The sequence below is a fragment of the Oncorhynchus mykiss genome, chromosome 24 (assembly GCF_057628025.1).
Source record: "Oncorhynchus mykiss isolate SJ-2025 chromosome 24, ASM5762802v1, whole genome shotgun sequence".
NCBI classification, from domain to species: Eukaryota; Metazoa; Chordata; class Actinopteri; order Salmoniformes; family Salmonidae; genus Oncorhynchus; species Oncorhynchus mykiss.
The window spans coordinates 27,362,468-27,376,590 of record NC_143045.1 but is presented as its reverse complement, the minus strand read 5'-3'; the positions used below and the strand labels follow the sequence as shown (position 1 = coordinate 27,376,590).

Here is a 14,123-nt window from a genome sequence, read left to right as displayed (position 1 = left end):
TGAAAGTTTGACTCTGTGTGTGTTGTGACGGCTACTCCAGTGGACTCTTGTCACTGAATATTTCATGCCTGTTCTTATGACTGAGCTCTTAACAGAATTCATTACACAACAATCCACTGTTTCACACACCAAACTACATGACCAAAAGTAAATTTGACATACTGACTTGTTGGATGACGGTGCCACGTTGAATGCCACTGAGCTCTTCAGTAAGGCAATTCTACTACTAAATGTTTGTCTATAGAGATTGCATGGCGGTGAGCTCGATTTTCTACACCTGTCAGCAACGGGTGTGGCTGAAATAGCCAAATCCCCTCAATTGAAAGGGTGTCTACATACTTTGTATATTTCGTGTAGCTGTGTAACCACTACATCACAACCTCAGTCTGGAGTGGATGGAGGGCCTCCAATCATGTTTGATTACACCTTCAAAATATCTGAATAAAACTTTACATTAGCAAAACAAGACAGAATCTATTAATATTGACAAAAGAGAGGGAGATACCCAGAGAATCGTGCGCGCGAGCTCCCATCCTGACTGTCCCCAGCATTGCTGACCGTAGATGATCCTAGCTAGCGTAACCAAACCTCTGTGGTTGAGATTTCACCCCGTCTCCCTGGTAATGCAACACCACAGTAACATAGAACCAGTCTGTGTAATTCAGCCTCACTCTCCCTCTCTCCTGTACTCTCTCCGTTTCTCTTTTTCAATCAAGGGTTCCAATCACCATCCTCCTGCTCTGTACTTCAGCTCCATCTTATATCGTCCTATAGCTCAACTGTTCCCCCTGCTGGGATATCCATGCAAAAGCACCCATTCCACTTTTTTTCTACAGCGAGACTCACTTTGTGTGACAGAATGTACTTAAATGAGCCATTTAGAAGTATAGAATAGAATAGAATTATTATAGGTGTTCAGTGTGATCTGAAGAGATTATCCATTCTGCGTTCTGCTAATGGCATTACCAAACGTTCTCCTCTAGATAGTGTGTGTGTGTGTGTGTGTGTAATTGCCTGTGTGTGTGTGTGTAATTGCCTATCTGTACAGAGCTGTTGCAAATACAGAGGCCCATAACCACAGCTCAAACTGAACACACACACCTCCCAAGAGTGTTAGGCTGGAAGTGTGATGAGGGGATAGAGACACTGCCACAACATTCAGCTTTATTTACCAAGAGGAAATCAATGAGCAACATATACAGTTGAAGTCGGAAGTTTACATACACCTTAGCCAAATACATTTAAACTCAGTTACACAATTCCTGACATTTAATCCTAGTACAAATTCCCTGTCTTAAATCAGTTAGGATTACCACTTTATTTTAAGAATGTGAAATGTCAGAATAATAGTAGAGAGAATGATTTAGTTCAGCATTTCTTTCTTTCAACACATTCCCAGTGGGTCAGATGTTTACATTACAATCAATTAGTATTTGGTAGCATTGCCTTTAAATTGTTTAACTTGGATCAAATGGTTCGGGTAGCCTTCCACAAGATTCTCACAATAACTTGAGTGAATTTTGGCCCATTCCTCCTGACAAAGCTGGTGTAACTAAATCAGGTTTGTAGGATCCTTGCTCACACACGCTTCTTCAGTTCTGCCAACACATTTTGTATGGGATTGAGGTCAGGGCTTTGTGATGGCCACTCCAATATCTTGACTCTGTTGTCCTTAAGCCATTTTGCCACAACTTTGGAAGCATGCTTGGGGTCATTGTAAATTTGGAAGACCCATTTGTGACCAAGCTTTAACTTCGACATGTTGCTTCAATATATCCTTGTGATGTCATCTATTTTGTGAAGTGCACCAGACCCTCTTGCAGCAAAGCACCCCCACAACATAATGCTGCCACCCCCGTGCTTCACAGTTGGGATGGTGTTCTTCTGCTTGCAAGCCTCCCCCTTTTTCCTCCAAACATAATGATGGTCATTATGGCCAAACAGTTCTATTTTTGTTTCATCAGACCAGAGGACATTTCTCCAAAAAGTACGATCTTTGTCCCCATGTGCAGTTGCAAACAGTAGTCTGGCTCTTTTACAGCGGTTTTGGAGAGGTGGCTTCTCCCTTGCTGAGCAGCCTTAACAAGTTATGTCGCTATAGGACTCGTTTTACTGTGGATATAGATACTTTTGTACCGGTTTCCTCCAGCATCTTCACAAGGTCCTGTTGTTCTGGGATTGATTTGCACTTTTCAAACAAAAGTATGTTAAATCTCTAGGAGAGAGAACACGTCTCCTTCCTGAGAGGTATGACAGCTGTGTGGACCCATGGTGTTTATACTTGCGTACTATTGTTTGTATAGATGAATGTGGTACCTTCAGGCATTTGGAAATTGCTCCCAAGGATGAACCAGACTTGTGGAGGTCTACAATTTTTTTCTGAGGTCTTGGCTGAATTTCTTTTGATTCTCCCATGATGTCAAGCAAAGAGGCACTGAGTTTGAAGGTAGGCCTTGAAATGCATCCACAGGTTCACCTCCAGTTGACTCAAATAATGTAAATTAGCCTATCAGGAGCTTCTAAAGCCATGGCATCATTTTCTGGAATTTTCCAAGCTGTTTAAAGGCACAGTCAACTTAGTGTATGTAAACTTCTGTCCGACTGGAATTGGGATACAGATAATTTCACTTAAAATTCATAGTATGTAAACAATTGTTGGAAAAATTACTTGTGTCATGAAAAAAAGTAGATGTCCTAACCAACTTGCCAAAACTATAGTTTGTGGAGTAGTTGAAAAACAAGTTAATGACTCCAACCTAAGTGTAAGTAAACTTCCGACTTCTATTGTATACATCACATTCAGACCCTTAAATCAGTACTTTGCTGAAGCAACTTTGGCAGTGATTACAGCCTCAAGTCTTGTTGGGTATGACGCTACAAGCTTGGAACACCTGTATTTGGGGAGTTTCTCCCATTCCTCTCTGCAGATTCTCTCAAGCTCTGTCAGGTTGGATGGGGAGTGTCGCTGCACAGCTATTTTCAGGTCTCCAGAGATGTTAGATTGGTTCAAGTCTGGGCTCTTGCTGGGCCACTGAAGGACTTTCAGAGACTTGTCCCGAAGCCACTTCTGCGTTGTCTTGGCTGTGTGCTTAGAGTCGTCGTCCTGTTGGAAGGTGAACCTTCGCCCCAGTCTGAGAGGACCTCAGACTGGGGCGAAGGTTCACCTTCCAACAGGACGACGAGCGGTTTTTGATGAAGGATCTCTGTACTTCGCTCTGCTCATCCTTGCCTCAATCCTGACTCGTCTCCCAGTCCCTGCCGCTGAAAAACTTCCTTACAGCATGATGCTACCACTACCATGCTTTACTGTAGGGATAGTGCAAAGTTTCCTCCAGGCGTGACTCTTGGCATTCAGGCCAAATAATTTAATGTTGGTTTTATCAGACCAGAGAATCTTGTTTATCATGGTTTGAGAGTCCGTTTGGTGCATTTTGGCAAACTCCAAGTGGGCTGTCATGTGCCTTTTCCTGATGAGTGGATTCCATCTGGCCACTACCATAAAGGCCTGATTGGTGGAGTGCTGCTGAGATGGTTGTCCTTCTGGAACGTTCTCCCATTTCCACAGAGGAACTCTGGAGCACTGTCAGTAACCATCGGGTTCTTGGTCACCTCCCTGACTAAGACCATTCTCTCCGGATGTCTCAGTTTGATCAGGAGGTCAGTTCTAGGAAGAGTCTAGGTGGTTCCAAACTCCTTCCATATAATATTGGAGGCCACTGTGTTCTTGGGGACTTTCAATACTGCAGACATCTTTTGGTACCCTTCCCCAGATCTGTGCCTCACACAATCCTGTCTCGGATCTCTAAAGACAATTCCTTCAACCTCATGGCTTGGTATTTGCTCTGACATGCACTGTCAACTGTGGGACCTTATATAGACAGGTATGTGCCTTTCCAAATCATGTCCAATCCATCCACCTGAAATGTGTGGCATATCAAGAAGCTGATTAAACAGCATGATCATTACACAAGGGCACCTTGTGCTGGGCACAATAAAAGGCCACTAAAATTTGCAGGTTTTTCACACAATGCGTCAGATGTTTCAAGTTTTGAGGGAGCATGCAATTGGTATGGTGACACTAGGAATGTCCACCCGAGTTGTTGCCAGAGAATTTGATGTTAATTTCTCTTCCATAAGCCATCTCCAAAAGTTGTTTTAGAGAATTTGACAGTACGTCCAACCGGCCTCACAACCACAGACCGACCACGTGAAACCACTTCAGCCCAGGACCTCGACATCCGGGATCATCGGAGAGAGAGCTGATAAAACTGAGGAGTATTTCGGTCTGTAATAAATCCCTGTTGTGTAGAAAAATAATTCTGATTGGCAGGGCCTGGCTCCCCAGTGTGTGGGCCTGGCTCCCAAGTGGGTGGGCCTATTCCCTCCCAGGCCCACCCATGGCTGCGCCCCTGCCCAGTCATGTGAAATCCATAGATTAGGGCCGAATGAATATATTTCAATTGACTGATTTCCTTATATGAACTGCATCTCTGTAAAATCGTTGAATGTTGCATTAGTATTTTTGTTCTATATAAAGTATTTACATTTTTGCAGACCCACGGCAGTACCTCCGGTTGACTACCCCTGCTGCATTTAAACTGGTGTCGAGCCTTGTGTCCCAGTACAAATCGTGTCCCTGTACACTGTGGAGATGTTCCTTTCAGTCACCCATTCATAATCACTATTATCAACATCAACAGTAAATGGAATGATGTGGCTTACACAACCTCACATGCAAACACACACCACACACACACAGACTGTATGTACAAACACACCAAAACTCTCCCTCCCAAATCCCTCCTTCAATTCAAACATAAATAAACTGGAGAGTAACAATATAACTACATGGTATCTGGGAAAGTTGACTTGATGTGAGGCTTGTTTCACAGTAACAAAGCACAGTGTGACAGAGACACAGACACCTGGTCAGAGAATACAGTATGTCCAGCTGGAGTGGTCAGTATTGGTCAGTACTCACTGCGACACTTGGCACAGCGGCCCCTGTCGTACTCCAAAAGTTCCAGGGAGCGTGAGCGTTCTTTGACTGAGCGCCTCCAACCCCCCTCCTCCCTCAGGCGAGCTGCCTCTTCTTTAGCATACGCCCCCAACTCCTGTGTGTAGCGACCATACATCTGGAAGAACACACAGAAAGGGTTAAGGGAGAGCAGTACCAACTCCTGTGTGTAGCGACCATACATCTGGAAGAACACACAGAAAGGGTTAAGGGAGAGCAGTACCAACTCCTGTGTGTAGCGACCATACATCTGGAAGAACACACAGAAAGGGTTAAGGGAGAGCAGTACCAACTCCTGTGTGTAGCGACCATACATCTGGAAGAACACACAGACAGGGTTAAGGGAGAGCAGTAGGTAACACACACAGGCGGCCGGTGACACCTTAATTGGGGAGAACAGCTCGTAGAAATGGCTGAAACGGAAGCGAACACATCAAATACATGGTTTCCATGTGGTTGAGGCCATTCCATTCACTCCATTCCAGCCATTATTATGAGCCGTCCTCCCCTCAGCAGCCTCCTGTGTGACACAAACATATAAAAGACATGCCATGTTCTTACAGCAAGGACTGGGTCTCACACTAGACAACCCTACCTACTACAACACTAGTTTACTTACACATACTGTAGAGGACATTTCTAGACATCTTGTTGAATGAATGGGTCCCAACGGCACATTACAATGACAGTCTAAGTATGGTCTATGTAGATGGTCCATGTATAGTACTGTATCAGCCAGAACAACTGACCCTATCTACAGTGTATAGGACTGTATCAGCCAGAACAACTGACCCTATCTACAGTGTATAGGACTGTATCAGCCAGAACAACTGACCCCATCTACAGTGTATAGGACTGTATCAGCCAGAACAACTGACCCCATCTACAGTGTATAGGACTGTATCAGCCAGAACAACTGACCCTATCTACAGTGTATAGGACTGTATCGGCCAGAACAACTGACTGAAGGACAGATAGTAATGTATATATGAAAGTGGGAGGGAGAGAAAGAAACAGGGTTGGGGATTTTCACTCAGACAGAGAGAGTGTGCCAGCCAAGCTAGTTGTGCTGACTCTGGGTGTTTTACCCGACTGACAGGACCTCCTCCTAGGGTATGGGATAGAGGTCAGGGGTCATCGGAGTCTGCCGCAAGGCTTCTGAAGCCAACGCCCTCACTCCTCACCTTTACACACTCACATATCCACAACACAAGTACAGGTCACGACATCAGTCACTTCACACACACAGACATTATCACAGACACGGTCATAAATGCACACATAAGAGGACCTTCACTTTAATCTCATCTCCCATAAAAAACATCCCTTATCCCACCCACACACAGACACTCATTACACAAAGCAAGGGCATAAAAAATGAATCAGATGTATTTTCCCATTGTCCTGTGGTATACTTGGACCCCGCTTCTTGGCAGTAGGCTGGACGACCATTGATTTCTATTGGCATGACCCTCCAGACTGAAAAACAGACAGCGGTGGAAAAGTACTAAATTGTCATACTTGAGTGAGTGACACATTAACAGGAAATGACTCAAATAAAATGTACCCATTCAAATATTACTTCAGTAGTAGTCTAAAAGTACCTGGCTTTAAATGTATTTAAGTACAGCGGTAGAAAAAGTACTGTTGTCATACTTGAGTAAAAGTACAAAGTAAAAGTAAATGTAATAAATCAAAGTCCCTTTATGAAGCAAACCAGACGGCACGATTTTCATATTATTTTAATTACAGACAGACGGGGGCACATCAACACTGGTTGAAGCCGGTGTCTGATGATTTTAAATTAATCTTACCCAGTTGATTAACTCACCCACCCGCCCAAATCTCCAGAGAAATCTACCCAGATTGATCAAATCAAAATCAAATGTATTTGTCACATACACATGGTTAGCAGATGTTAATGCGAGTGTAGCGAAATGCTTGTGCTTCTAGTTCTGACCATGCAGTAATATCTAACAAGTAATCTAATCTAACAATTTCACAACAACTACCTTATACACACAAGTGTAAAGGAATTTATAAGAATATGTACATATAAATACATGAATAACCGCTGGCCGAACAGCATAGGGAAGATGCAGTAGATGGTATAGAGTACAGTATATACATATGAAAAGAGTAATGTAGGGTATGTAAACATTGTATAAAGTGGCATGTTTAAGTACCACCGCATATGTTCTGGTCGGATTACCAGAATATAGTTAATTTCCCCCCACCTTCTGATGTTCCCAGAATCTCTATGTTAACCAAGGGTTTTGCAAACGTAACATCAGTAGGGTAGAGAGAGGAAAATGGGGGAAATGACTGTCATAAACCTACCCCCAGGCCAACATCATGACAGTAGGTAACAACATCTCCACCCCGTTGATCCTCAACACTGGGGCCCCACCAGGGTGCGTTCTCAGCCCTCTCCTGTACTCTGTTCACCCATGACTGCGTGGCCATGCACGCCTCCAACTCAATCATCTATTTTGCAGACGACACTACAGCGGTAGACTTGATTTCCAACAACGACGAGACGGCCTACAGGGAGGATGTGAGGGCCCTCGGAGTGTGGTGTCAGGAAAATAACCTCACTCTCAATGTCAACAAAACAAAAGAGATGATCGTGGACTTCAGGAACCAGCAGAGGGAGCACCCCCCTATCCACATCGACGTAACAGTAGTGGAGAACGTGCAAAGTTTTAAGTTCCTCGGCGTACACATCACTGACAAACTGAAATGGTCCACCCACACAGACAGCGTGGTGAAGAAGGCGCAGCAGCGTCTCTTCAACCTCAGGAGGCTGAATAAATTTGGCTTGTCACCAAAAACACTCAAACTTTTACAGATGCACAATCGATAGCATCTTGTCGGGCTGTATCACCGCCTGGTACGGCAACTGCTCTGCCCACAACCGTAAGGCTCTCCAGAGGGTAGTGAGGTCTGCACAACACATCACCAGGGGCAAACTATCTGCCCTCCAGGACACCTACAAGTTCCGATGACACAGGAATGCCAAAAAGATCATCAAGGACAACAACCACCCAAGCCACTGCCTGTTCATCCCGCTATCAACCAGAAGGCGAGGTCAGTACAGGTGCATCAAAGCAGGGACCGAGAGACTGAAAAACAGCTTCTATCTCAAGGCCATCAGACTGTTAAATAGCCATCACTAACATTGAGTGGCTGCTGCCAACATACTGTCTCATCTCTAGCCACTTTAATAATGAAAAATGTATGTAATAAATGTATCACTAGCCACTTTAATGAATATGATGTCAGTTCGGTTGTCATCTGAGACATTCTCATCAATGATAAGATGACAAACTCTACAGTGGAAAGTCTACATTTCAGAGTTATCGGATTCACATGGAATTGTTGTTCAATTTAAATGTTTGAATATGAAATTATTTGTGATGGGATGAAATGTGATTTTAGCTTCTAAAATGTGATATTTGGGTTTTCAAATCAGTGGCCTGACCCTGTGAAGGGACATGGGCTATAAAACTTTTCAAACACGCCCTCCTCTCCCTTCCTATATAAGCCGTTGATGACAATACCTCCTGTTCCGAGGACATGAGGACAACGGTCCGATGTCAGAATGGTTCAGATAATAACTACAGAACGAAGCCAACATCAGCGTGAGCTTTGGTTGCAAATGGTATGAACTTTGAACTCTTATTCACTACAGAAGTGATACCTCCTAGCCGTTGAGTTAGCAACAACCACTGCAAACGAGGGTTAGGAAGGAACAGACAGAGAATCCCGTCTACCACACAACGACATTACTACAATGTATTCAATTACCAGCAGAGACATTCAAAGGACTCGGTTGGGCAACATGGCCTTCCATCTACCACCAACCTACCGAAGCACAGCTCAGAGTAAATATTTATTGCATTTTCCTTTTCCAAATGGGCGGTAATTTAGAATGCATAAGATACTGTATTTACGATAGCACAGCTTCTCCCTTTGTTCCTCAGTCTTCCCGCTCTTTAACTCAAACCCAGCCCCTTTTCTTTTGTGTAACAAGCTGCCATATCTGTTCCGCCCGCTAGGGACGTTTTCCTTTATGACGTAATTTGTAATCAAGTTATGATTTAATTATGTGTATGTGTAATTAGTAAATAAATAATTTAGTAAATAAATAATTAAACCAAATTTTGTATTGCTGATTCAACTTGGTTAGCCAGGGTTCGTGCAGATAACTAAGAATTTACCACTTTTAGATGAGACTGAATTAAGTTGACGATTAATATTGACTGCTATTGATGTAAAATATTAATTGGTCTTTAAGAGTTTATTCGGAAGATAACAGCTCTATAAATATTATTTTGTGGTGCCCGACTCTAGTTAATTACATGTACATGATTAGCTCAATCAGGTAATATTAAATGACAGAGAAATTATTTTAAAGAATAGCATGTCATATCACTTAATCCGGCATAGACACGGCACTACCCTCACCACCTGGGGGCGGCCCGTCAGGAAGTCCAGGACCCAGTTGCACAGGGTGGGGTCGAGACCCAGGAGTTTGGAGGGTACTATGGTGTTAATAGCTGTAGTCTATGAACAGCATTCTTACCTAGGTATTCCTCTTGTCCAGATGGGTTAGGGCAGTGTGATTGCGTTGTCTGTGGACCTATTGGGGCGGTAAGCAAATTAGGGTGGCTCTAGGGTGTCAGGTAGGGTGGAGGTGATATGGTCCTTGACTAGTCTAGCAAAGCACACACGAAAGTGAGTGCTTAGCTGAGTTACCTTCGCTACACACAAACGTTCCACATAAATCATTACAAAAACCACGAACCACAGAATATTTAAGTGACCATTGTGCTGGGGTTGCTGTTAGAAATACTAAAGGTTTCTAACACAAACCCACGCTTTATTCATAAGAGACATATTGAATAAGTTGGCTTTCTTTCATGATTTGTTTTATTTTTATTTTTTTTATTTTGACTGGCGCAAGATTGAGCTTATTCCTGATGTGGAACTGCCTGAATTCTTTCATAATCTTTTTTTCCAAATAGTAAACAAACATGCCCCATTCCACAGGTTCAGAGTTAACCATGAATTATCTCGCACTTTGTCTTCTCAGCTGTCTTGTATTATTCACAAACGTAAAATGAGCAACTTCACTTTTATGCCGATACTGTTATTTATTGTTGTGCCTCATCTCTCACTAAAGCTTTCCAGAACTTGCAAGCTGTTTATTATACTGTTCAACATAACTTGTGTCAATTGAAGCTTTTCCTCAAAAAGACCTCAACCTATCACCACCTGTCAGGTCAATGAGATTGAGACTGTAACCTCATACAGTGGGGCAAAAAAGTATTTAGTCAGCCACCAATTGTGCAAGTTCTCCGACTTAAAAAGATGAGAGAGCCCTGTAATTTTCATCATAGGTACACTTCAACTATGACAGACAAAATGAGAAAAAAAATCCAGAAAATCACATTGTCGGATTTTTAAATGAATTTATTAGCAAATTATGGTGGAAAATAAGTATTTGGTCGCCTACAAACAAGCAAGATTTCTGGCTCTCACAGACCTGTAACTTCTTCTTTAAGAGGCTCCTCTGTCCTCCACTCGTTACCTGTATTAATGGCACCTGTTTGAACTTGTTATCAGTATAAAAAACACCTGTCCACAACCTCAAACAGTCACACTCCAAACTCCACTATGGCCAAGACCAAAGAGCTGTCAAAGGACACCAGAAACAAAATTGTAGACCTGCACCAGGCTGGGAAGACTGAATCTGCAATAGGTAAGCAGCTTGGTTTGAAGAAATCAACTGTGGGAGCAATTATTAGGAAATGGAAGACAAACAAGACCACTGATAATCTCCCTCGATCTGGGGCTCCACGCAAGATCTCACAGCTCTCTGCAGGTCATTCACTAGGTCCCCCCGTGTGGTTCTGGGATTTTTGCTCACCGTTCTTGTGATCATTTTGACCCCACGGGGGGACCTAGTGAATGACCTGCAGAGAGCTGGGACCAAAGTAACAAAGCCTACCATCAGTAACACACTACGCCGCCAGGGACTCAAATCCTGCAGTGCCAGACGTGTCCCCCTGCTTAAGTCAGTACATGTCCAGGCCCATCTGAAGTTTGCTAGAGAGCATTTGGATGATCAGGAAGAAGATTGGGAGAATGTCATATGGTCAGATGAAACCAAAATATAACTTTTTGGTAAAAACTGTGAAGCATGGGGGTGGAAACATCATGCTTTGGGGCTGTTTTTCTGCAAAGGGACCAGGACGACTGATCCGTGTAAAGGAAAGAATGAATGGGGCCATGTATCGCAAGATTTTGAGTGAAAACCTCCTTCAATCAGCAAGGGTATTGAAGATGAAACGTGGCTGGGTCTTTCAGCATGACAATGATCCCAAACACACTGCCCGGGCAACGAAGGAGTGGCTTTGTAAGAAGCATTTCAAGGTCCTGGAGTGGCCTAGCCAGATCTCAACCCCATAGAAAATCTTTGGAGGGAGTTGAAAGTCTGTGTTGCCCAGCAACAGCAGTTGTCATTGCCAACAAAGGGTAAATAACAAAGTATTGAGATAAACTTTTGTTATTGACCAAATACTTATTTTCCACCATAATTTGCAAATAAATTCATAAAAAATCCTACAATGTGATTTTCTGGATTTTTTTTCTCATTTTGTCTGTCATAGTTTAAGTGTATATATATATGACAGGAAGAGCGGGAGACAGAAAGAGAAAGAGCGAGTGTGTATTCTAGAAAGAATCAGTGCGTGTGTGTTCGTGTGAGTAAGCGAGTAATAGTGAAAACAGAGAGTCTATTGTGCCAGAGTTAGGTGTCTTAGGCCGCGCTCAAGTGGAGTGTGTGTGTGACAGTAACACACAGTGACAGAATAAACCACCTTATCTCCTTCCACAGACATGTTACTAACAGAAATTGAATAATGTCTCCCTGAACAAAGGGGGGGTCAAACTCAAAAGTAACAGTCATTATCTGGTGTGGCCACCAGCTGCATTAAGTACTGCAGTGCATCTCCTCCTCATGGACTGCACCAGATTTGCCCGTTCTTGCTGCGAGATGTTACCCCACTCTTCCAACAAGGCACCTGCAAGTTCCCGGACATTTCTAGGGGGAATGGCCCTAGCCCTCACCCTCCGATCCAACAGGTCCCAGACATGCTCAATGGGATTGAGATCCGGGCTCTTCGCTGGCCATGGCAGAACACTGACATTCCACCAGGGGTCTTTTAGTAATCCCAAAATCCAGAATAAATTCAAGAAAGAGTACAGTATTATATAAAGCCATTATTGCATGGAACTTCCATCTCATATTGCTCAAATAAACAGAAACAGCACAACGCCTCTTTCCTATTTGGCCTAGATAGTTTGTGTACGTATTGATATGTAGGCTACATGTGCCTTCTGTAAAATATATATTTCTGTCCTTGAGTTGTCTATTAATGTTCTGTATTATGTAATGTTTCATATTTTGTGTGGACCCCAGGAAGAGTAGTTGCTTCTTTTGCAACAGCTAATGGAGATCCTAATAAAATACTAAATGAGTGTGAGACTGAGTGAAAGAAAAAGCAGACAAGAGATAAGTGTGCCCTCTTATCTGAGTGTCAAGAAAAAGGGATATTGAAAGAGAAAAGGGAGTCTGAAAGAGAGAGTCTGAGATGTGTGTTTTCCTCTATCAGTGACCTTCCTTAACATGACTCCATAATAACAGGTTGAGGATTTCCTAGGGAGTAGAACAGTGTGTGAGAGAGAGAGAGATTGCATAAGTCTATGAGGGGGAGAGGAAAAAAAAGAGAAAGCAAAATAAAATAATACAATATGGGATTCTGCAGAGCACGTGAGAGAAGGAATAACAGAAAGAGTGAGACAGAGGAAAGTGAAAGAGGGAGGGGAGGCCCACTCGACAGAGTCAGTGTTGGACGAACAAACAGATCACTATGTTATCATGGGAACGAGAGAGAAAGAGAAAGGGGTGGGGTAGAATGAGAGAGAAAAAGAGAGGGAGAGAGTAGGGGATGGAGTACATTGAGAGACAGAGTGGGTTGAGAGAGAAAAAAGATGGATGATAGGAGAGAGGTAATGTAAAATTAAGAGGTGTACATTAGAAGGGGGGAACGCAGGGGGCCAGAGCGGAGGTTTGGGTGTTTGTGCCAGGGTACCATGCCAACCCAAGGGCCCCTCTCTGTGTGCCACATCAACATGGGCATATAGCAGGACAAACAGACAAGACATATGGACTAAAACAAATGTAAAAAAAGAGGGAGAGAAGGAAAGGGCTAGCTTGACTGGAGGTTTGTGTGTGAAAACAGTGGTGAGCAGTGATAGATGAATGGAACAGAAAGGAGACGTGAGAGATGGGAGGAAGAGGTGTAGAGGAAGGGTGGACAGAATAGGGAGAGAGAGAGAGCAAGAGAGCTCAGCAGGAGGTATGGGTGAAAACGGTGGCAGGTTGATGGGACTAGAAAGGAAGAGGGGAGAAGGGAATGAAAAGAAATGTAGAGAGAGAGACTGGAGCAGTTGGCAGAATGTACAGAACTTTAATTCATTTTGCCATGTGAGCTGAAGTTAAATGTTGCCATTAGGAAGGGAAGAGAGGAGAGAGGGAGTAAAAGAGTGCAGCTGTGTGAACACTGGGATATCAGTGATTGATGATGTAGGTCTCCACACCTGCCCACTGGGCTGCTAGGACAGTGCAGCCAAATAGCACACACGCACACAGAGGGGTTGTGTATGGCATTGTTCCAGTGCTGTAGGTTTTGTGAAAGTCCCACAGTGTTGTCACGATACCAGATGTTGTACTTTTTGACTTCGATACCAGGTTTAGGATCACAATATTCTAAACCGAAACGACTCAATAACAAAACCCGATACCCGAAACCACAGCAAAAAAAAGAAAGCTTATTAGCTAAAGTCCCAGAATGGGTTTTATTTAATTTGTTTACATTGAACAATATGTTGATAACTGGTAGAACTACTAAAATAACCAATAGAATATCTTCAATTTCTATATCAATCCATATATGACGTGAGACATGACAGAAGTACCAAAAAATCTAGTACCGAAACGTTTTTCATGTTCTAGTATGGAAATAGTACAGAGGTT

The 14,123-nt window shown here is 43.2% G+C and overlaps 1 protein-coding gene across 4 annotated transcripts in view; it reads right to left on the bottom strand.

Annotated features, from left to right (window-relative positions):
* Positions 1-14,123, bottom strand: part of LOC110504090 (chloride channel protein 2) — a 195,518-nt gene that overhangs the window by 139,680 nt on the left and 41,715 nt on the right. For all 4 annotated transcript variants that reach the window (XR_016491409.1, XR_016491410.1, XM_090218806.1 and 1 more), the window contains exon 2: positions 4,982-5,135. Coding sequence is in view for 2 of the 4 variants with exons in the window: in XM_090218806.1 (XP_090074932.1) it covers positions 4,982-5,135 (154 nt within the window). In the remaining 2 variants the exon portion in view is untranslated. The remainder of the gene's footprint in view (positions 1-4,981; positions 5,136-14,123) is intronic.